At 41.7% G+C, this 22,898-nt stretch overlaps 1 protein-coding gene across 1 annotated transcript; it reads left to right on the top strand.

Annotated features, from left to right (window-relative positions):
* Positions 1-170: 170 nt before the first annotated feature.
* Positions 171-22,521, top strand: armc8 (armadillo repeat containing 8). Its single transcript, XM_084954966.1, has 22 exons — positions 171-477; positions 1,931-2,007; positions 3,189-3,260; positions 5,160-5,302; positions 5,380-5,477; positions 7,799-7,891; positions 7,991-8,071; positions 8,167-8,242; positions 8,311-8,401; positions 8,484-8,544; positions 8,663-8,863; positions 10,333-10,428; positions 10,517-10,599; positions 11,401-11,482; positions 11,637-11,723; positions 12,506-12,598; positions 12,732-12,881; positions 15,494-15,589; positions 17,319-17,414; positions 17,531-17,603; positions 19,706-19,799; positions 19,887-22,521. Exons 1-22 carry the CDS (start codon positions 433-435, stop codon positions 19,918-19,920), a joined length of 2,022 nt encoding a protein of 673 aa, XP_084811092.1. The 5' UTR covers positions 171-432; the 3' UTR covers positions 19,921-22,521.
* Positions 22,522-22,898: the final 377 nt, after the last annotated feature.

Raw genomic sequence — 22,898 nt, 5'->3', positions numbered from 1 at the left:
ATGTGTAGAATTATATTACTATACTTGTTGCTAAGTCTTGATTTAAAAATATATTGTATTTTAAAAATTTGCGTTTTTATATTTATTCCTTAATCTGATGCATAGTTCGCACGACTCAACCTATTGTGTCGAATCAAATTCAAGCAGACAGCAACTACGTCACGTTTATAAACAATATTTACTTTATTGACAAGTCCACGGTCTGTCAGAGAGCTCGCTAAGTTAGCGGTGTTGGTTTTTGTTGCATATCTGCTACGGGACATCACAGCTGAGCCTACGGAAGAATATAGGGGCCTGTTTTAGAAATAACGCTAGCAAAGAGTTGTCTGATTAGGCTACAGTTACTTTTTAAAGGCCCCTCAAAGCTGCTCTGGGGGGTGGAGTGTCTCCAGACTGCTGCGCCGATTGGGGCGCTCCATCGGAGGAAGAGAGATGGCGTGCTTATTGGAGGCCCCACTCCGCATCAGTGTGCTGTCTGTGAGTGCCAGTCTTTATAATTTCAACTAGCATTGTCAGGTTATAGAATGCAAACGGCAACTGCGAGTAGCTGATTTTGTTTGGTCATCTAGAAGCTCTCAAGTATAAAGGTTTTTCTGTTAGCCATAAAGCTAAGTTAAAGGCATTGCAACATGTAGCGGTCCGCCTACGTAGCTGTTGTTGAGAATGATTTGCGTCCTCGCGTTGCCCGGGCGGGCGGGAACCTTCCGAACACAATAAAGAGAATACATGCGAGCTGTGCCCGCTCGCCCCGTCGTTGTAACCTAAAACAAAATTGAGCGAACAAACTAGCTGTCAGTGTTACTCGGAATGAGTTAGCAGCTAATTGCTAAGAGTACCAGTGCTGTTTTGCAGTAGTCAAAACACGTTTATAGAATGCATCATGCACATTGGATAAAAAGTTGTAGGAATGAGATTTTTATTCAATCCACTCAGTATTATTTGATTTTAAGTTATGCGCCGTCTTAATTGCAATAACAAACTTAACATTGTTAACCTAGCTAACGTTAGGTGCTCCTGCAAGTAACATTAGCAACTGTAGCATACGGTTAAGCTAGCGAAGCAAACTTCGCTAACTCACTGGTTTCCTTACTCTTGAGGTTTTTTTTATATGTAGTGTGTCGGCAGTCAGAGCTGTAGTAATTGGTAAGACTCTGGGATTTACTCTAGCAAGTGACACTCACTGCCAACTGTAACTTGGCTAATATAACGCAAAATGTTCCACGAAAAAGCGCATAAGGAGCCCCCGTGAAACGCCCCCCACGGTAGGTGTATGCAGAAAGGAGGCAGTGTGATTGAAGATATCATGGTAACTGATACTTTAGCATCTCAGCTTCACTCTTTTTTTAAAACACGAGTTGATCCGTTATTGTGTATACATACATAATGCTGTATACTTGTGAAATGAATGTTTGCCACAGTGGCTGTCTGAATGAGAGGTACACAGGTACAGAACGTGTTGGGACACCTTGTGAGCTACGTGCTGGCATCAAAGTGTGACTCCGTTGGCAGCTGGAGGACGTTGACTTCTGCGGAAAGTTCTGGTCAAAGCTGCCAGTGATATAAACAAAGTTTTCTGGTGTCGCAGTGTCAAAAAGCTTTTAAAGGCTCCTGCCGTGGAGGCTGCTGTATTTTTCCTGTGTGTAACACAAAAGGTGTTATTTTAGTTGAAAAAAAAAAATAACAATTTAAAACTGCCCTTTTTATGTATAATTAATTATTGTTTATTTAATGGTTAATATTTGTTCAGTTAGAAACCAAATTCCGTAGGGTTTTACTCTGCTGAAATATGTGCACTTTGTCTGTTGTCAGATGTGGAGGACAGCATTTGATAGTGTAGAGAAAAAATACTGTACAAGGTAAATCCAGGGTCAAGTCAGTGATTTCTAAAAGTCATGTTTGTGTTTTTGTTTTGTTTTTTGTTCTAATGCAGGAAGTCACCGCCACTAGTCGCCATTATGTTGACAGACTGTTTGACCCCGACCCACAGAAAGTGCTTCAGGGAGTCATGTAAGTGTGGGTCTGATTGCGTATGACATATACACATGTATATCAGGGTCTTTCCTGTGTCAGAATAGTACTTATGTGAATACACACAAAAATACTGTTGCACATTATGTAGGTAAGGCAAGATTGTTTGATGCATAAAATGCATTATGCTTCAAACTTGTAAATTAAATTGAAGTCTTACATATATTTTTTTTCACAGTTTTCATTAATTCTCTTGGTGGAAGGCCAAAACCTGTTTGGTGGGTGGAGACATTGCAGAAAAATCTCTGCGTGTGCTGTTTTGTTTGTTTTTGATTTTGTTTTAAATTTCGTTTTACAAAGTGCAGGAAAAAAAAGGGTTTGAAGTAATTTTTTTGCTGTAAATGACAGCTGTCAAATTCTGCTTGCCTCCAATTTGCAGACTTTATTCAGCCACTGCAATAGCACATCTTTGGGCTTTCCTGATTTTTTCTTTCTTTCTTTTTTGTTGAAATTGAATGAAATTGGTGGTTAAAAAAACAAAAACAAACAGTCCACCCTGTTACGTTAAATTCAGCTGTTGTTGTTGCTAAGAGTTTAATTCCACAGGCTGTTTATCATTTACCAACACGTGCTTGTTTTTAATGTCCCAAATTCTAAACATTAGTGACGATAGTGTTGCAGCAGGAGTGTGTGCTTACATGCACAGGCTTAGCTGTTTGTGACTTCGTGTCTCACTCTCACTCTTGGTCTGGACTGCTGTGATTTGGACTCGGACTATTTAGTTATTTTTAACTTGCGGGGAGACTAGCTCTGGTTACGACTTGTATCGTTTCATTAGCTGAGCGCCTGACCGCCTTAACTGCCTCCTAGATCAGTGTGCTTTTCCACTCACTTTGCTGCAGTTTGATATCACATATCATCTGAAGGTACTAACAGAGCAGAAGAAGCACATGGGGGAAAAATGCACTTAGATGAAGCCTGTTCATTTCTAATGTGTTACATGAGAATATGTAGAACATGAGCTTGATATCAATGATTTCTATTGTTGTTTTTAAAACTGTCAGCCTGCCTGACCTGTGTTGGCCTGATGTGCTTATAACTTATCAATTAAATGATAACATGCTATAAATCAAGGTGTTCATATTCACTCTTAAGGGTATATTATGTTGTTTCAAATACATTCACATGTCTCATTTGGATGTATTTGTATGCTTTCACAGTGACATGAAGAACGCTGTCATAGGAAACAACAAGCAGAAGGCCAATCTGATTGTCCTCGGAGCCGTGCCAAGGTATGAATCCCCGCGCCTCTCACGCTCTCCTGCTCTCTACTTCCTTCTTTAGGTCTTTGAAAAAGTCATTCTAATGCACTTACATGAAGCTGTTGGAACGTGGCACGCTTACCCTCTTGTGTCTGTTCCTCCAACCAAATAAGTTGGACCACATTAAAAGCACTTATGGTGCTTTTGAATCCAGTGGTTTTGCAACCCCCAACCTCTTTGATATCATAACAGAGCATGAAACTCACCACAGTACATTACCCCAGCCATCCTCTGAACCCATTTGGTCACAGATACAGAGTAGATGGATACTTAAAAAAGGTCTGTTAGGGCCAAGTTTATTTTTACCCCCAGGTTCTACATGCTGATGTCTGTTTTCTTGACAGCAGTATAAAGTTGTAGTTCATAATAATATGAAACTACAGCACAGCTGTTAAAGCTATGCAATATAACCTGGTAGTAAATTCTGCTATGTCTTACAGGTTATGCAGGGTTTGTTCTCCTGTTGAACCGGCTCCCAGGTTGGAGTTGGGAAACAGAGGTCCTCTCTAGGCAAAGGCTAGAAAAATAGGCTGCTGGGGGTTTTATTTGTCTTTTTCCACTTCCTATGTATGGTTCTGCTGGAGGTTTCTTCCTGTTAAACGAGAGTTTTTCCTTTCCACTGTCACAAACTGCTTGCTCATGGAGGGGCCATCTTATTGTTGGGATTTTCTCTCTATTGTTGTAGGTTCTTTGTCTTACAGTATAAAGTGCCTTGAGGTGACTGTTGTGTGTTTCAGTGCTCTGTATATAAATTGCATTGGATAGAAGTAGGGCTGCCACGATTAGTCGACTAGTCACGATTACGTCGACTATCAAAATCGTCGACGACTGATTTAATAGTTGACGCGTCGTTTGAAGCTTTGTAAGATCCTGAAAGACGCAGGAATAAGTAGTAGAATTTAAGAGTGTAATAACGGACTGAAACAGAAGATGGCAGCACTGCGTGTACAAGGATGCCAGCTGCCGTTAAACCCCGAAGAAGAAGAAGCTGTGTCCCAGAATTCATAGCGCAGCCCAGCTCAGTTTCCAACAATGGCGGCAGCTAGTTAGTTTTAATATTACTCTTATTATTCTTTCTGGGTCACAAAATAAACGTTTAACGTATTTTCAGGCGAGAATGTAGCAGTGTAAACCTCAAATATCTGCTCAGTTTATCAAGATACCGCATATTTTCAAAAGCGCTCCGACGTTTTCGGAGACGTCTGTTACCCACTAGCTCGATAGTTAGCCGGGGGCAAGGCTCACTAGAGCCGTGAGAACACCGGACTCCCGGCAAATCGTTTTCAAACCCACCGCCGTCTTTCACTACTCAGGTTAAACATGATATATAAGTCACTTAGATAACTTAAAAATGTTATTGTTTGGCTTTTTTTTTAGTATTTTATTTGTCTTGAGTAAATCTGTTTGGCTGAGATTAAAGTTATAGTTTTTACACAGCTGAATAAACGTCAAGCAGACAGCTGATTATCAGAAGTGTGAGATGCTCGAGAATATACTCCGGTGTCCTGTTATATTTTAGATAGCAAGGAATTTATTAAACTTCACCGAAACAATCTGCAAATTTCATTAAAATTTAAGAAACTATCATCTTGTCTTTATTTTTAGTTAGCACACACCTGAAACACTTAAAGCTGTAAGCTAATTATAGTTATATAAGAGCAGATGCTGCTGGTGCAATAAGCTGTACGTTTTACGTCCAATGGATGATGATCTGATTAGTCGACTAATCGCAAAAATAATCGGTGACTAGTCGACTATCAGAATAATCGTTTGTGGCAGCCCTAGATAGAAGTGATAAGACTTTATTCAACTGTCTTATTAAAAACCTAGAGAAACCCTGACTGTGCTTCCCCCCTCTGTTGGCTCCAGGTTATTATACCTGCTGCAGCAGAGCTCGTCCAGTATGGAGCTGAGGACAGAGTGCGCCGTAGTGTTGGGAAGCCTCGCCATGGGCACTGAGAACAACATCAAGTCCCTGGTGGACTGTCACATCATCCCTGCCCTTCTTCAAGGTTGGGTCAAACACACACACAGATGTATGCAAATACTGTAGGTGACGTGAGATTACACGTACTCTGTGTGCTTGCAGGTCTCTTATCTCCGGACCTGGTCTTCATTGAAGCTTGCCTTCGATGTCTCAGAACTGTCTTCATCAGTCCAGTCACCCCTGTGCAGCTGCTTTATACTGTAGGTCGCCTTAAATGCCTTCTATACCACATGTGTAGACAAGTTTGGTCATGACAAGCGCAGAGTACCAGTCTCAGGTATTTGTTGTAGCAAATAAATACAGAACAGAGGCACTAATAAAATGTATTATTGGAAGAAATGCAGTGATTAATATGATCTGATTTGATTCAGAGTCATATCAAATTCTTTGCCACACTCGTTAGCCTCTGCTGCAGCGGACGTGCAGCTTAGAGGTGTTAATTAAACCTCATGATGGCACAGACAAGTGTGATTGTTCCGCTTGGTAGCAGTATGCTGTGTAAACACCTAAAGCAGTGTAAATGCAGCATATTGATTCTTCTCTGAAAGAAAATGGAATCTGTAATGTGGAGCGACTGTGTCTGTCTCGCTGTAACCAGAAATCTACCAGAGCACCCATCTGTCATTTCCTTGTTTGAATAGCCGGCTAGCCAGCATATAAACTGTCTTTCTGTTTAAGCCTTTGCAGCCATCAAAGACTTTAACCATCAGCAGTTTGTTTACGCAAAGAGGATGGACACAGGATACTAACACTGGTGTCAGCTAGACACAGGCATGCAAACCATGTCAGATAAATGTAAATATACTCCAATTGTATTAGTAAAATGAAGCTCTGCTTGGTAACCTGGTGCACCTAATTTTGAGATTTATTTGAGTTGTGCAGTTGTTGAGGAAAAAGTCATTTTTATAACCAAAAACAACAAAACCCTGTTTACCCCTTCAAAGCTTGCTGGGAGTAGTCCTTGAAGCTCTCCTGGTCTGAGTGATTTCAGCAGAACAAAATGACTGGTTTGCATCAAAAGTTAGTGATGAGTTAGTTAGTGGTGGTCTCTGACTATGCGGCTACTGTTGGAAAAGCCAAGAAACACTTCTGATTGTCGTCATACCGTGACTTTAGTGAGGTGTCGAAACTCATTGTTAGGGGCAAAGGAGAGGTTCTTAAATTTCATCTTTATGAGAGAATTAAAGAAAAGGTCAAAAGTATCCCTGCTGTCATGGATACTTACTTGGTCAAACTCATAATCAGCAGGTCAGTCTTTAAAAAAAAATACCATCACATTCTTTTATCTCCAACAGCAAGCATGAGGACAGTTTTAGTTAAAGATGTTACTCGCGACTATTTGACTGAAAGTAAAAAAAAAAAAAAAAATTAAAAAAAAAGCGTGTATTAAACAGTCACTCTGTGGCTATTGTTAGCATTGCTAGCAGCAGTGGCTACCCTATTTGCAAGGTGCCGTGCAGAGTATGGTGACTCATCGCTCTTGTTGAGTGGTTGCGAGCGCGTTTCCTCTGACACAGCTGACATGGAACGGTTTATCTTTTACAAAGCACCACAGAAGTACCTGGGTGTTCACCTCAACAATAAACTGGACTGGACTACAAATACAGACATCCTGTATAAGAAGGGCCAGAGTCGACTCCACCCGCTGAGGAGACTGAGGTCCTTCGGAGTCTGCAGGACTCTGTTAAGGACATTCTACGACACTGTGGTAGCATCTGCCCTTTTCTATGCAGTGGCCTGCTGGGGCAGTGGATGGAGAGGAGGATGTTAGTAAAGCTGACATCCATCATGAACAACCCACATCACCCACTGCATGAGTATGTGAGTGGGCTGAGCAGCTCCTTTAGTCAGAGACTGAAACACCCTCGCTGCAGGAAGGAGCGCTTTCGCAGATCATTCATCCCAACAGCAGTTAGACTCTATAACTCCTCAATCACGATGTCATAAGTCACTGGACACTGAACATCCACGGTCACCACTTCATGCATAATGGACCTTCCATGTGTATGGACATATGCCGGTATATATGTATGTATGTATATGTATACATATGTATATTTAGTGTGTGTGTGTGTGTGTGTGTGTGTGTGTGTGTGTGTGTGTGTGTGTGTACATGTCTATAAATAGGAATAGTAGTGGTACAATAGTTATGTCAAGCTATATAGTTTGTCTTCCATATTTCCAACCATATCCATAATCACATACTGTGTATGCTACCATTGTATATAGTGTATTATCTTACTTTTTTTCACTGATTGTACTTATTTGTATTTTTGTATCTCCTTCTGATATCTGTACTTGAGCTGAGGTGACTCAAAAATGTCCCCGTTGTGGGATCAATAAAGTTTTATCTTATCTTATCTCTTAGAACTGAGATTGTCAGGAGTTTATTTTCACCCACCTTGTTTACATTTTCACATCAGAGATGGTTTAAAAGTTGACTATTCTTGAACATGATCACCCATTCTCTCATTGAAATGATTCTGTGTGTATGTTCTCTTTCGTTTGTTTTCTTTTTGAGGACCCCACTGTGATTCCTCATTTAATGTCTCTTCTGAGCAACTCTCTGAGAACCCAGGAGTACATCACCCAGATCTTCTCCCACTGTTGTAAGGTATTTGTTGGTATTTGATTGCCCATAAACACACTGGAGTCCATCACAGTGTCTCTGTTCAGACTGATCGATTGCTGATTTGAGATTTGTTGTGTTCAGACTCCAGAGCACCAGACGATCCTTTTCAACCACGGCGCCATCCAAAATATTGCCCCTTTGCTCATTTCACCCTCTTATAAGGTATAATGGGAGTGTGCATGTTTACCCAGTGTGACGATATGACCTTTGACACACAATACTCTGTAACACTCCATACATCGTCCTCTGTTCTCCAGGTCCGGATGCAGGCGTTAAAGTGTTTCTCAGTCCTGGCGTATGAGAACACTCAGGTCTCCATGACACTGGTGAATGGTGAGGAGCTTTTCTTCTTTTACTTTCTCTCGTCTTTTTCTCCTCTCATGTGCTTTTTTTCTCATCAGTGCTGGTGGATGGTGAGCTACTCACTCAGGTATTTGTCAAAATGATGCAAAGGGATCAACCCATTGAAATGCAGCTAACAGCAGCCAAATGGTGAGTGGCATAACATTTATTTATTACTGAGTTATATCCTCTGTACCTTTTTGTTTATTTGTGACCTCTTCTCCTGTTCCAGTCTAACCTATATGTGTCGAGCGAGTGCCATCAGGACAGACGATAGCTGCATAGTACTAAAGGTCAGATTTTTCCCGCATGTTCTTGTGCCTCGCTTCATCATTTCTCTTGTGATACTCTACCAGTGGCACTTCTTTTTTGTTTTTTCCCCCTAAATGTGACTTTTTGCTGCTTGTGCAGACCCTGCCATGTCTTGTGCGAATGTGCAGTAAAGAGCATTTGCTCGAGGAAAGGGTGGAGGGTGCAGAGACACTGGCCTATCTCATGGAGCCCGACGTGGAGCTGCAGAGGATCGCAAGCACCACTGATCACCTCGTGGCCATGCTAGCCGACTACTTCAAGTACCCCAGCTCGGTGTCTGCCATCACTGACATCAAGAGGGTGAGTCGTGTCTGTTCAGTTATGCAGTTTTAATATTTATCTTTTAAAATGAGGAATCTCAGAGAACCTGATTGCATTGTTCATCACACATTAGTTCAAGACGTTGCCACTGTGGCAACTTTTCATCCATCACAGGCATTGTGACTTTTAGATTTCCTCTTCTCTAAGCTGCTCTCGATGAAACCAGCTGCTGGTCTAAGGTCTCCCACTGCCCCCATGAAATAGTGTTGTCACAAAACACACACGTATCTGTTTAAATATTCCATTATGCCCACAAGAGGGCAAACCAGTGCTGTGAAGAACACAGAACACTGTTCTTCAAACATGACAAACATGGCCCATTCAGTGTCTGCTGAGAGAGTGCAGTCCAGATTTCACAGTTAACGGCCTTCTAATTTGTTAATACAATTTTCATATTGATTTTTTTTTATTAAAAAATGTGCTTACCTATTGCACCACCTATTAAAAGGTTTGTATATATTTGACTTTGTGTGTAAATTCAAAGTTGTGCACTCAGTTATTGTTTTCTTTAAATGATGTAAGCTGCAGTCATTTCTTCCCTGGAACATAAAATAGTTCAAAGAGATCACTGAAAGCATTACCATGGCATTCATGCCTACGATGAGTGTAAACTTTTGATCACAACTTTAAATAATTGAGTGTGAATTATATTTGCTGCAGGCACACCTGTGTATGTCTGCTCTGTTCAGTGAGCAGCTGATTTGCTGCCCGTGTGCTGAGTGAGAGGAAAACTAGTTGTGTAGCTATGAGTGATCACGTTTACATGTAAATTTAGTGTAAATCATAGCACAGCTGTGGTCTGTAAATTGTGTGTTTGGAGATTTTTGTCAGAAGATGCAGTTACGAAATGATTTGATTGCTGATGTTTTATAAACAACAATGAAGCGTAGCTAATGCTTCGACCATAGTCACAGTAAAGATGTGGACTCACTAAAAATTGGACCTGTGAATTGAAAGTCGGAGCATTAGAAAGTGCTGACAGTTTCCTTTTGGGATTATCAAAACTTCTTTTCTTCTGTGCGTAACAAATTTGATTGCATCCGTGTAGCTCAATAGCGGGATTCTGATGAAAAGTTCAGGGGCTTGTAACATTTGTCTGTGAACCAACAAACTGAACTTGTGCTAATCAGTCTTATAGTTGTAGATGTTTTTCAGGGCATTTCAATATCTGCTGTCTGTGTGCCTAAAACATTTCCTTTCTTGTTTACTAAGACAAATTGAAGGCTGTTGAAATGTATTCCTTTTGCCCAGAAAGACTGTTTAGCTGTCCGATCACTCAGCTTTGACCCGGTAACCCCCAGATTGCAGTCATTTACTGCCTTCAGTTCCCAGGAACAAATACGTAATGCTGATAAACATATTTATTAATCACAAAATGGATCCTTCACCTTGAATAAAAAACCTATGTCACTTAATGTTCAGCAACAGTTCACTTTGCTGTCTTGCAGCTGGACCACGACCTGAAACACGCACACGAGCTGAGACAAGCAGCCTTCAAACTGTATGCCTCGCTGGGCTCCAACGATGAGGAGATCCGCAAAAAGGTGCTCTCTGGTTTACGTCTCTGTTTGCTTATGTAAACGTGTCATTATATGTTTCTGTGCTAATCCGGCCCCTCATGTTGGCTTTCAGATAACAGAGACGGAGAACATGATGGACAGGATAGTCAGCGGCCTATCAGAATCCAGCATTAAAGTCCGTTTGGCGGCTGTCAGGTATGGTGCAAAGTGAGACAGCTGCAAAGACTTGAGGACGTTAGCACTAAATTTGAGCTTGGTAAAGTTAAAGTGGACCTGTTTTGGCATAGAAAGTTTTCCACTTTAGCCATTTTATTGCTTTTATGTAGATCTTTTAACAGGAAGTCATGTAGATTTGATTGAAATATTATATCCACCCTAATAATCCAATAAACAGTAATGAGCAAAATATTTACTGAACAGAGACATCCTGCTTTAATGTTTGTTGCTTTCCTCGTGCTGTGCGCACTCATGCTCTGGATCAGATTCATGTCCAAACTGGTACGGATGTATTAGAGAAATTTGCCGTTTCTAATTAAGATCGATATTCTTAAAAGGTTTACAGCAGAGCCACAGCCTTTCGCTGCTTCTCTTTGGGGAAAACTAAGATGTAGGGCAACCTATCAGAATAAAGCTAGCTTAAGGGGGGCGGGACCTTAATGTAAAGGGAGCTGAAGAATTTAGTGTAATAGGTCCACTTGCGGTAATGTTTCCAATGTAACTACATTAGATCTCATACAGTTGTGTTAGACAAAACGTTACATTACTTTTTAAATCATATAATTAGTATTAATTCTCTGTACACATTTAACCCTTTATGTCAGCTTGCTGTTGCACTCTGGAGGCCTGGCTTGGACCACAGTGGGATTTGCCTGTTGATGAGTAAAACCACAGGCAGTTTAATTCAGGCTCCGGTGCTGTTCTGGTACATTAAACCAAAGCTTTGACACACTGAATATCTCCATTAAACCACCTGTTTATATTTTTGTTTTGTCCTAGGTGTCTTCACAGTCTTTCTCGGTCAGTGCAGCAGCTGAGAACCAGCTTCCACGATCATGCAGTATGGAAACCCCTGATGAAGGTCACTGGAATTTGACGTTAAAGTTTTGTTTACAGCATATTTTCACAGCTGTTTAGTGGAGCTCTGAGTTTCTCTACCTGACACATTAACGTCGAGCCTGTCTGCGATTGTGAGAGGAAATATTAACTAAGGTTGTGTGTTCTGTTGTACGCAGCTCTTGCAGAACGCCCCGGATGAAGTCCTGGTTATGGCTTCCTCTACACTATGCAATCTACTGCTGGAATTCTCACCCAGCAAAGAGGTACACTCATGGAGACACTCCGGGTTCTGAAATGAATCGAGTTTGGTGACACGTTCATCTCGTTGTTCAGCTGTTTGATTCACAGCTGTCCTGGTTTGGTACAATCTCACCGCTCACACAGCCTCGTTTTCAGCCACAGCAGAAAGCTTTAAAAACTGAGCAGGTGGAACATGTGCTGGTAAACACAGCAGGGCAGGTAGAAGCTCAGAAGCCACATTTCCCTACAGCAAAAGAGATTAAGTGCAGGTCTTACACCTACTCTGAGAAGGAACCCAGACTAAAGTGCAGAGAGAAGCGGAGAGAGTGGGCGGCTGTGGTTGAGGGAGCGACACCGTGAATGACTAGAGGGAGGAGGGTGTTGTAAAGCAGAGAAATTAAATGTTTTCTGATCGTCTGCATTCTGAAGCTGTAAACTCACTAACCCCTCCTCACAGCCCTGCAGGAAGAAGCTGCTTTTAACCAAAAAGCAGGCACACACGTCACACCTGCATTTCTGACACAGGCAAAGCACCAAAAAGAGACAAACCCGGCTCCCACATTTGTATAAGGTGTTTCTACAAGAGCTGATTATGAATGTAGGTAGGCAACAGCCCCATGCAAACAGTATTTGAGAGGAAATGTTCTGCAGACAGCACGACTGATGATGATGATGCCGTGACTGATGATGATGATGCCGTTCCTGATGGAGATGTTAAAAAATAGCTGTTTAGTAAAGTAACGTTTTCTTTTTTTGTTTTTTAATTACTTTAATGTTGAGTCCAGTTGTCTTTGTGTGTCTGCAGCCCATCCTGGAGTCAGGGGTAATTGAATTACTATGCAGTCTAACCCAGAGCGACAGTCCTGCACTGAGAGTCAATGGGATCTGGGCCCTGATGGTGAGCTTTTATTTAATTTTTGTACTTTAAAATATTCCCCTCCACCCTTCGTCTGCACTGTAAAAGTGAGCTGCTGTGTTTGGCTTGATGTTAAAATATCCCGACTGACTACTTTGTGTGTTTGTGTGTTAAGAATATGGCGTTCCAAGCTGATCAGAAGGTGAAGGTGGAGATTGTTCGGTGTTTGGGCACAGAACAGCTGTTCCGCCTGCTATCAGACCCCGACACCAACGTGCTGATGAAGACCCTCGGTCTGCTGCGCAATCTACTGTCGACACGCCCTGTGAGACACGCAAACACACACATGAACAGACATGAATAAGGCTGCAATTAAAGCTTTTTCTCTTTTGTTTGTTTTGGGTTTTTTTTCATTGTTGGATAAGCCGTCGATTATTGTGTCGATTAACTGCTGAACACTCACCGGCTCAAATGAAATCTCAGATGGAAATCACCTCGTTCTGAGTCAAATTTCAAAGGCTTTGAATTTTTTAAAGTACAAAACTTCACACTGAATCACATTGTAACTTAAATCAGTTTTATTGATATTACAACAACAGTCACGACAAAGTAAATGCTCTACAATAAGCAGTCAGATTAGTTTCTAATAGGAGTGGACAGATAAATGGTAGCGTGTTTCCTGTAGGACGTTGAACTCTTGTGATTTGGTGTAATGCACACTGTTTCTACTGTAAGTGAGTCGCTACAAACTACTAAGTGCTTTGAAGCTTTTGAGCTTTCTGAAGTATGAAAGAATCCATGAATGTTTGGTGAGATTTGTAGTCATCTGGGGGAATAAGCCCTCATAGGTTCTTTCAGGGCAAATTGGTCCTGGTTAGAAGGTCAGATTGATGAGTTTATTATAAAAACAGTGATTAAAGTCACATTCAAAGGATTAACTCATGCAGCACAGGGATACAGAGGCCCTCGATTTCGAGTCAGGCCTTGTAGTGGGGCTTTTTGGCAAGCGCCTGGCTGAGGGTCTAGCGCTTTGTAGGTCAGTTGGCAGTCCAATCCCCAGTTGCCAAAATGAGTGGATACAGTGTGGTAGACTAGTGCAGTGTCTGCATCGATACACTGTTGTAGTGAAAACAGAGTTGAGTGTGAAGCCAGACTTGTTGATCTGTGTTTCTACCCTTGCCTGTAGCCACAAGCTAAGGAAAAAGATCAGATTTAAGTGGTGGAAATGGGTTCTTCCTCAGAGAGAACATGGAAAACCCGGTCATTTAGGAGGAACTCTAAGTCAAGCTGGGCTCGATGGTCAGATCCTTATATTGGCCCTGTCTGCAGTCACAGATCTGATGGCAGAGGTAGTGTTCTCTGAGTCACACAAACACACCAGGAGTTTTTTTTCTCACTTTCAACACAAAGACATGTTTACATACAACGAAAAACAAGCCAGTTTCTGATATAGGTGTCCATCAGTACAATCTTAGCTCAGATTAGGGGCTCAAAAGGAGTCTGCTGTTTTGGCATATGACTCTGTGAGTGAGGAATGTGAGGCTTCAACGCCAGAGAGACTGTCTCCAGTTCTGGTTCCCATTCATATCCTCACACAGGGAGCCAGTAGCTGGGTAAGCTTGGATAAGCACAAGAAAATTGATGTCTGGATACTAATGAGTGAGTGTTAAGCAGCTACAACAGTTTGGTGTGTAGAGCAGCTTCCCAAATTCCACAGTGATGTTTTGTCCCATTACCGATCAAAACCTCTGTTCAGTTTACAATAGAGCAGAGAGAGATAATATTAATATTTCCCAGATAATATTTAAGATATTTTTAAAATGTGTACTGTTTGCTGTGGATACTTTGCAGTAATTATGAAATGATGTTGTTAAATGAATAATTAAATTTTAGCTTTCCACTGGTTACATGCAAATATTATCGTGACTATCGTGCTGTGTCAGATTCGATATCGACAAAATCCACTTTCACAAAAGAGTCTAGTGTGTGCAACAAATGTACTGCTGCTGTTTGTGAACTGCTCTTAGGTGGCCCATATGTCATAGGCTACGTTCACACTGCAGGTCTTAATGCTCAATTCCGATTTTTTTTGATCAATCCGATTTTTTTGTCTACTTGTTCACACTACAAATAAAATGTGACAGCAAACGCGCTCTAGTGTGAACCCTCAAAGCGGCCCGCATGCGCAAAAGAAAACGTCACACACAATGCGGTCTGTTTAGACCCAGAGCAAACAGGATTGTTTGACTGATGGACCTTAATATAAAGACTTGTTTCAGACTTTACGTTTCCCAATTTTGCTTTATGTTATTTTGTCATTTACAAATGGCCTAATAATTATCCTTATTGCTGTTTTAGAGAGGAGCGGTGCTTCAAAGGATAGTTGCAGATTTCTGTCAGAATCTGCAGATTATACAGTACAAATAAAATGTTCACGTTTCTCCAACGTTGTCTTCCAAACAGTTTCACTGGATGGCCAGGAAGCATTCGCGATGTCTTCTCGGGCGCTGATAATTGTCGTCTGTCTTGTGTCAGTGACGTAAAAGACAGATTTAATGCAACATGACCGTTCAAACAGCAGTCGCTTTCTAAAACATCAGATATGTATCGGATTCAGTACCACATATGAAAGTGACCCAGGTTGGATTTGAAAATATCGGATTTGTGCCGTTCACACTGTCATACCATGATCGGATATGGGTCGCATAGGGTCAGAAAAGTCGGATTTGATGCGCTTTCGCCTGCAGTGTGAACGTAGCCATGGGTGGTACTTGACCTCTGGGTCAGCGTTGAATGCTCCCCACTTTCTTGTGTTATCACTACATATGAACGATCCAGTATGGGCTGAATTTGAATGAATTGTCGAGAGGTCTTAAGTGCAGCATGCATACTGATTCTCCTTTGCTTCCCCTTTACTCCCAACTCTCATTTTGTCAGCACATTGACCAGATCATGAGCTCCCACGGGAAGCAGATCATGCAGGCAGTTACCCTCATCCTCGAAGCGGAGCACAGTATAGAGGTCAAAGAGCAGGTGAGCACCCGTCTGCTTCACACGTACAGATGATTAATTTTTCTAAGTTCAGCGTGCTGCTGTGTGGCAGAGCAGTTTAACATTCTGCTTATGTGATCACAGGCTGTCTGCCTGAGGTCAGTCTTGTCCTATCTACTGATAGGCATTTGCTGCTGCCTGTCAATCTAGTAAGGGTTCCAAGGCCACTCACTCACTTAAACTTCAGCGATATCAATCTGTCCAGTTAGGGAGCACAAACCATTGTGAATCTATTACAGTTGCTTTGATGCAGATGAAAGTAACAACAGATGGACTGGACAGGCAACAAAAGAGCCTTCAGAAAGGGCATGTTGGAGGAGGTTGAAATATGTGGTTACAGTTGCTCCAAGAAAATAACAGTAACAGACTGAACTAAATTAAATAATACAATATATTACAAAGTTTACAAAATATAAGAAATGGCTCTAATATATACAAATAGCTCAATTATAAGAAGTGAAATAGATATGATTGACATTAATTTGTAAAACTTTGCTGTAGAGCAAGTGCAAAAGGGTGTAACTACTGCACTGTGCATTAGATGGAGGAGTTATACAAGGAGATGATTTCCGGTGTTGTTCACTGGTGCACATTATGGAGTGGGTGGGTGGGAGTTTTTGTCCAGCTGCATTTGGTAAGTGGATAAAATAAACCTTGTACTGGTGCAGTGGGCCCTGGGTTCCTGGTGATGAAGAAGTGTGTGTGTGTGTGTGCAGTTAGGGCTGTGCGATATGACGAAATGTATCGGATGACGAAATTAAAACTTCTCTGGTTTCATATTATAAGCTATCTTTTATTTCGTGGTGGAGCAAAATCCACTGTTTACAGTTTATTTTTTTGGGATGGCCACCACGTGGATGCAGACACACAGAATACCAGCATGGCCAGTGAAGACGCAGCTCCAAACAGAAGGACCAGTCAACAAAAATCGAGGACCTTATTCCTAAATGAGGGGCTCCCTCCCCCTCTAACCGGTCCCCACCACAGACTCAAACACGACAAACCTCTCAACCACCTAAGAAAGAATCACGTGAAAGAGTAAGGAGAGAGTTTACGGATGAGAAGCAAAAAAGAGCTGTCAGGTGCTGAAAACATTAGAACAGGCTTTTCCCCGCAGCGTGCCGTGTAATAAATACTCAGAAAGAAAATGGCAGCTGTTGCAACTTTTAACTACAAATATAAAGTTTCATGCATCGATCAAAACACTTGACTCCAGGTACATGATGCCCAGGTCGAGCTGCCTGAGATTCACAGCATTTACAGAAAAAGCACTATTTTGTGATTTATATCATCATCGGGATGAGAAATGTCATATCGAATATGAGATTTTGGTCATATTGATTCCTCGTGGTATTTCTTCCACATCGTTGACACTGTGCTGTGCAGTAAACCTTCATGTGACAGTACGTATGGATGTGCAATACTGAGGGAACTACAAGCTGAGTGGACTGCAGGCATCAAGGCAGAGATATAGAGGGGTCCATGGTTTGGGGGTTGTCTTGTTGTTGCCTGGCCAGTGCTCTTGTTATCAGTTTGACTCGGTTTGTGCCTTCTAAGTGGACAGATTGACGTCCCCGTCCACAAACACAAAGTGTGATGATCAAATGTTGCCAGTTTTGTGAATGTGTTGCCTGTTGCTTTCTTTTATTTTTTTTAAACCTCAGAACAAACTGTTCAGATAAAAGCACTGATGTAACACTTTGTCTGTCAGACGCTGTGCATCCTAGCCAACATTGCTGATGGCAACACAGCCAAGGACCTCATCATGACCAATGACGACATGCTCCAGAAAATCAAATACTACATGGTACTGTGCACACTGTTAGTTTTTAAGCATATACTAGAGGTCGGGGCCTGATTGATCTGTGTCATTGTCCCGTCTTTCTTGACTTGTAACTTCTCTGATGTCTGCTGTTCCCACAGGGGCATTCGAATGTGAAACTGCAGCTTGCTGCAACCTTTTGCGTCTCAAACCTTATCTGGAATGAGGAGGACGGTAAGAAATGCAGCACATGGACTAATAAAGAAAGGGCATGGGTTTAGATAAAGGAGACCGAGGAACATGAAGAAAGCTGAGCTTACGTTAAAGTAGTAAGAACTGAGGTCTTAAGTGTTCAGCTTTAGTTTATAGAACATTTACCAGAATGAAGGCACGTCACAGGCGAGTACAACGCTGAAAGATGTCTGATGGAGAAATGCTGTGTAGGATGGAAGGAGCATGGTAATAAAGTCGACCTCTCAAATGGTTGTTTACATTTTAGTCTTTTAAATGCTCATTCAGGGAGAGTGTAACTCAGACTTTTGAAGCTACAGTTTACTGTTTTCTGTGTTTGTTTTTTTTAAAAAGAGGTCAGCCATAGGAATATACAGTGGATTTAATACTAATTATAGTACATGGCCTTCTGAAAGTGCTGTAACAGAGTTTTAAGATGTCCTTCCTTCACTTTTATTGTCTTCAGTGCCAACTCTCTGCTCCCACAGAGGTCGATTGTCTTGATAATAGTGGGAAAAAAAAGCAACAATCGTCGAGCCTTAAAGCAGTGGTCCCCAACCTTTTTTGCGCAACAGACCGGTTTATGCCTGACATTATTTTCACGGACCGGCCTTTAAGGTGTCGCGGATAAATACAACAAAATAAAACTAGTACCGATACCGAAAAAAAGAAGATTTATTCATAACACACGTGAAAAGACCCAGGAAAACAGAGTTAACGATAAAAACGATAACAAAATAACGCTGAAAACCGATAAAAACCCTGAAAACCATACATTTCACACCTGAGCCTCACTCAACTCTCGCGGCCCGGTACCAAACGACTCACGGACCGGTACCGGTCCGAGGCCCGGGGGTTGGGGACCGCTGCCTTAAAGGAGATAACTTGTAAGCTGGAGAGAAAATGTGTTTGGCCTGGATGATTTTCATCCCTTTATGTCTCTGATTTCTAATTTCCTGCTTCTAAATTCAGCTAAAACGGAAGTTATTGTTCTCTTCATTAAATCTTAACATGCTGTGAGACCAGATGGGATGAATCTGGGAATCATTTTTGCACTGAGTGTTTCTTCTTTACTCATTCATCATTATTAATTAAACTCTGATTTCTCTTCTACAGTTTGCCTTTTGACCTGAAGGCTTGTGACATTTCACCTACTATTTGAAAATGCCCAAAGATGGGCAGATCTCAGAAGGGAGCATATTTCAAAGAATCAGGGTACCAGGACTAAAGCTGTGTTGTTAGGGAAGGAGAGCAGGCTGTTATCTGGGAAACACGGAGTCCAGGACAGAGTGTAGGAGGTGAAATGTCTGATAAGCACTGGGAAGCAGGATTTTATAGGAGATACCGAACTTTATCAAAGCCAAGAGGTGAATAAAGGCGGGGTGTTGTCACGACTTGGTGTCGGTAGAAACTTTGTCAATTTTGTTTTATGAGCATACTGCAGCTTGTCCAAGGCACCATTGCAGCACTCCAAGCAGGAGGTGATGAAGGTGATGAATGTGATGAATGGGGGGTCTCAGCTGGGGAATTTGAGATTAATGAGTCTGGTGATGTTCTCTAGTTTCACCCAGGATGGAGACTCCTGGAGATGGTGAATATGAGCAGCCATCCACATCATGGTGTCGCGGATAAATACAACAAAATAAAACTAGTACCGATACCGAAAAAAAGAAGATTTATTCATAACACACGTGAAAAGACCCAGGAAAACAGAGTTAACGATAAAAACGATAACAAAATAACGCTGAAAACCGATAAAAACCCTGAAAACCATACATTTCACACCTGAGCCTCAACTCTCGCGGCCCGGTACCAAACGACTCACGGACCGGTACCGGAAAGGAGCCCCAGCTCCTTTCTGGAGCTGGGGCTTGGGGAACTACACCCCAGAGTTCAGTTTGAGAAAATTATTTGACATCCAGATCTTGACGTCTTCAAGGCAGTTGACCAGGGACAGAGGAGGGAGCTGATTGGAGGGTTTGGTGCTAAGATACAGCTGTGGAACATGTGACTGTGTTCATATTAATGAACACACAGCTGCAGTGGGATTTTACATGTCAGCAGACATTGTTATTTGTCCTCTCTGCTTCACTGTGTGTCATCAGGTTCTCAGGAGCGTCAGGACAAGCTGAGGGAGATGGGCTTTGTAGACATCCTGCACAAACTGACACAATCCTCTGACCCCAACCTCAGTGACAGGTGGGCCAGAACAGTGCGTCACAAAAAAGAAAATATCCTGTCAGACACTCCTTTAGCCTGCTGGACTCATTCTGTGTCTCTTTTCAGAGCGAAGACAGCATTGCAGCAGTACCTAGCATGACTACAGTGGGCAGCCATCGCCTTCTGCCAGCCTGACTAACAAATGTGTGGAGGACACCTGGCTCCTTCGTTATTTGTTTCAGTTAAAGTGCCCCTATTATGCTGTTTTTAACTAATAGGATTACTTTAAAAAAAGAAAAATTCATATTGTGCACTCCTGCAGCGCCTCTTCTCGTCGTCTGAGCCCAGTCTGCTCCACTCGGTCCACTGCTATAACAGAAGCAAGGCAGCGTTTTTGTGCCCAGCCAGCATAGCCCTTTAACAGCTGCCAACTTAGAACGCATTAGCAGTGGCCACTTCAGAAAGACACGCCAACAGCATCAAACATAATACAGCTGTTCTCTTGAAATTGTATAAATGTTAATTACAACAGTAGACAGAACAATAGAATATGTCCATTAGAACAGTGTTGCTGGGAATTTTCCTCTATTTAATGTAATTATGTCAAACTCATTTTACAAATAAAACCCCACTTTCTGCCACACAGTTCATTTCCTGAGATATGTTAGGATAAGATAAAGAGCACATCTGAGTTTTTCTACATAAGTCCTGGTAGCTCACCGCACAGACTGTTCTGTATTTATAAAACAAAGTTTTTGTTAATTGATGAATTTAAAAAGTTAAATTGAAATTTCTACAGTAGACCGTGAAAAACAGGAACTTTTCTGTCATGTAATTATTTATTTATTACTTAACTACTCTGGTCCAGTATAAATGGCTGTGGGGGAGGTCTTTATCAGCAGAAAAATCTGTAAAACTTAAAAAAAAATACAGTTAAAAGTCCAAAAATGCATGCCTTCCTCCATATTTTCCAAAGCCATCCAGCGGGACGGATTGGCATCTTTGCCAGGCCGATTTAGGTCCCTATAGTTTGACACCACTGCCTTAGAGGGTAGGATAGAAGCTGACGGGTATCGTGAGCATATTAATCCTTTTGTTTTAGCCAGAAACAGACGATGCCGTGTGCTTTGCTAGTTTTGGAGATATTTTAGAGTTATCACAGCAACCCTAGCAACAAAATAATGTCCCACGGCGAAGGAGCATGTGGAGGGCGGGTGTTTCTTTGTTAGAGTGCCCCACACTAGCAGCTAGGCTGGATTTATTTAAACATGTTACACAGTGACATAGATCAGAAACGTAAGGAAAAGCTTGGACTACAAACAAGGTGTTTTAGCAAACCCCAGAAAGGCTAATAGGGGCACTTTAATGGTGAGGCCTGTTTTGTTGCACAAAGACACCTTTTTTTGGACCTGTGGCTGACCTCTCTTCACTTCTCCAGTACAAACACCTCAACCCAGCCTCAACAGTTCAGCACCAGCTCCACGACGGAGACTCTGAGACTGCAGTTGTTGTGAAATCAACGGTTAGGGGAGTTTCACCTGATAGGTTTTATTTTGTTCTTCTCTTGAAGTGAATCCTTGGATTTGGATTTTGTGATTTGAGATTTGCAGACTTTGTTTTCTTTCTGTTTTTGGAGTGCAGCTGCCTGACGTCACCGCTAATTTGGAGCCTTCAGACTCCCAACAGTGGAGATTATGGTTTCAGAGCACGGCTGACGGACAGCAAAGTTTCCCAGTTGTATTTTTTAAATTTTTGACTAAAATTACTATTAATATTAATGTTTCCTTAAGGCATCGCAAGTAAGGACTCACTTGGAAAAACACAGACTGCCTATTTTGGAATTTCTTTTCTTCTTTGTGGATACATACCTCGTAAATATATAAATATATATAAATATAAACAAATATATATTTTTGGATTTTTATTTTCCCCTGCCCCTCATATTTTTCAGTCGATCCCTCTGAACCATGATTTTTGGCACAGTTGGGGGAATCTACTGCACTCTAAATATCTGTCGAATGCTGAACGTGGTCTCTGGAGGATAATCAAGACTGAGCATTTCTCCTTTCTGGTGTCGTCACTGTGATGGTGCTGCTCGCGCAGAAGCCTGTCACTTCTGTCCAGTAACCTTATTTCCAGTAACCATTTCTCATGATCCCACTCAGAAATGTAGTGCTTACACAGACCTGCGGTTATTAATTACACCCAACACCTGGGAAAAGAGGATTAATGTATCCATCCCTCACACCTCCTGTCGAGAAAGACCCGATGTCTGCTGCTCTCTGCAGTCCCCTGCATGTGTTTGTCAGGAGGGATAAATGAAATTCCCAAACCTCCAGCTTTCTCTCCCTTGATGTGTTTTTGAGAGGCGAGTGAGGACAGAGTAGATGTAAGAAATAAAGTAAGAATCATTTGACACTAAGGCATGAGTACATGCACTACAGCAGAATCAAGTGCTACATTCTTTCTCCACCCCTTTGTTATATAATTTCTTCTCCGATCAGGATATTTCTAGAACGTTTCTCCTGACATTTCAAACCTTACTGAAGCTCTGATAGAATGAATGTTACCCTTGAGAATATATGCAGATCTGAAGGAGTTCCTGTGTTGTGTCTTATTTCTTCTTGGAGAGTCTGCTGTATTAAAAATCCCACCGGTTTTGTTCTTCCTTCTTTTCTTTTTTTTTTTTTTTTTTTTTTTTAATTTATTCATTGTTAGTTAGGGGTTGCTTCATGGATTTGAAATAAACCATTAGAATGTGTTACAGACTTGTTGCTGCTGCACACAGTAATGTCAGAGTGTGAATGTGATGCTGACCTGACAGCAGACTTGCAGTCACATGTGAAAAAGAATGATGCAGGTCTTCCCAGGAGTGGATGTCCCAGCAAATTCAAGCCGAGGTCTCAGACTCCACATCCATATTAAATACAACCCCCCCCCCCCCCCCCCCCCCCAAAAAAAAAAAAAAAAGAACAGCTACAGCTGGTTTGGAAAGGAGAAAGCCTCTTCACTCCATGAAGAACATGGCAGCACAGCTTAGGTTTGCAAACTCCAAACTTTAAGAACAGTATCCTTTGAAATTGCCGTATTTGGTGCTTCCAAAACTCGTCAACTCACAGATGAGGTGGCTGTAGAGCC

This window comes from Perissodus microlepis, chromosome 16, assembly GCF_051167445.1.
Source record: "Perissodus microlepis isolate ML-2025 ecotype Zambia chromosome 16, ASM5116744v1, whole genome shotgun sequence".
Classification (NCBI taxonomy): Eukaryota; Metazoa; Chordata; class Actinopteri; order Cichliformes; family Cichlidae; genus Perissodus; species Perissodus microlepis.
The sequence above is the reverse complement of the archived record's forward strand: the minus strand, read 5'-3'. Positions and strand labels throughout refer to the sequence as shown.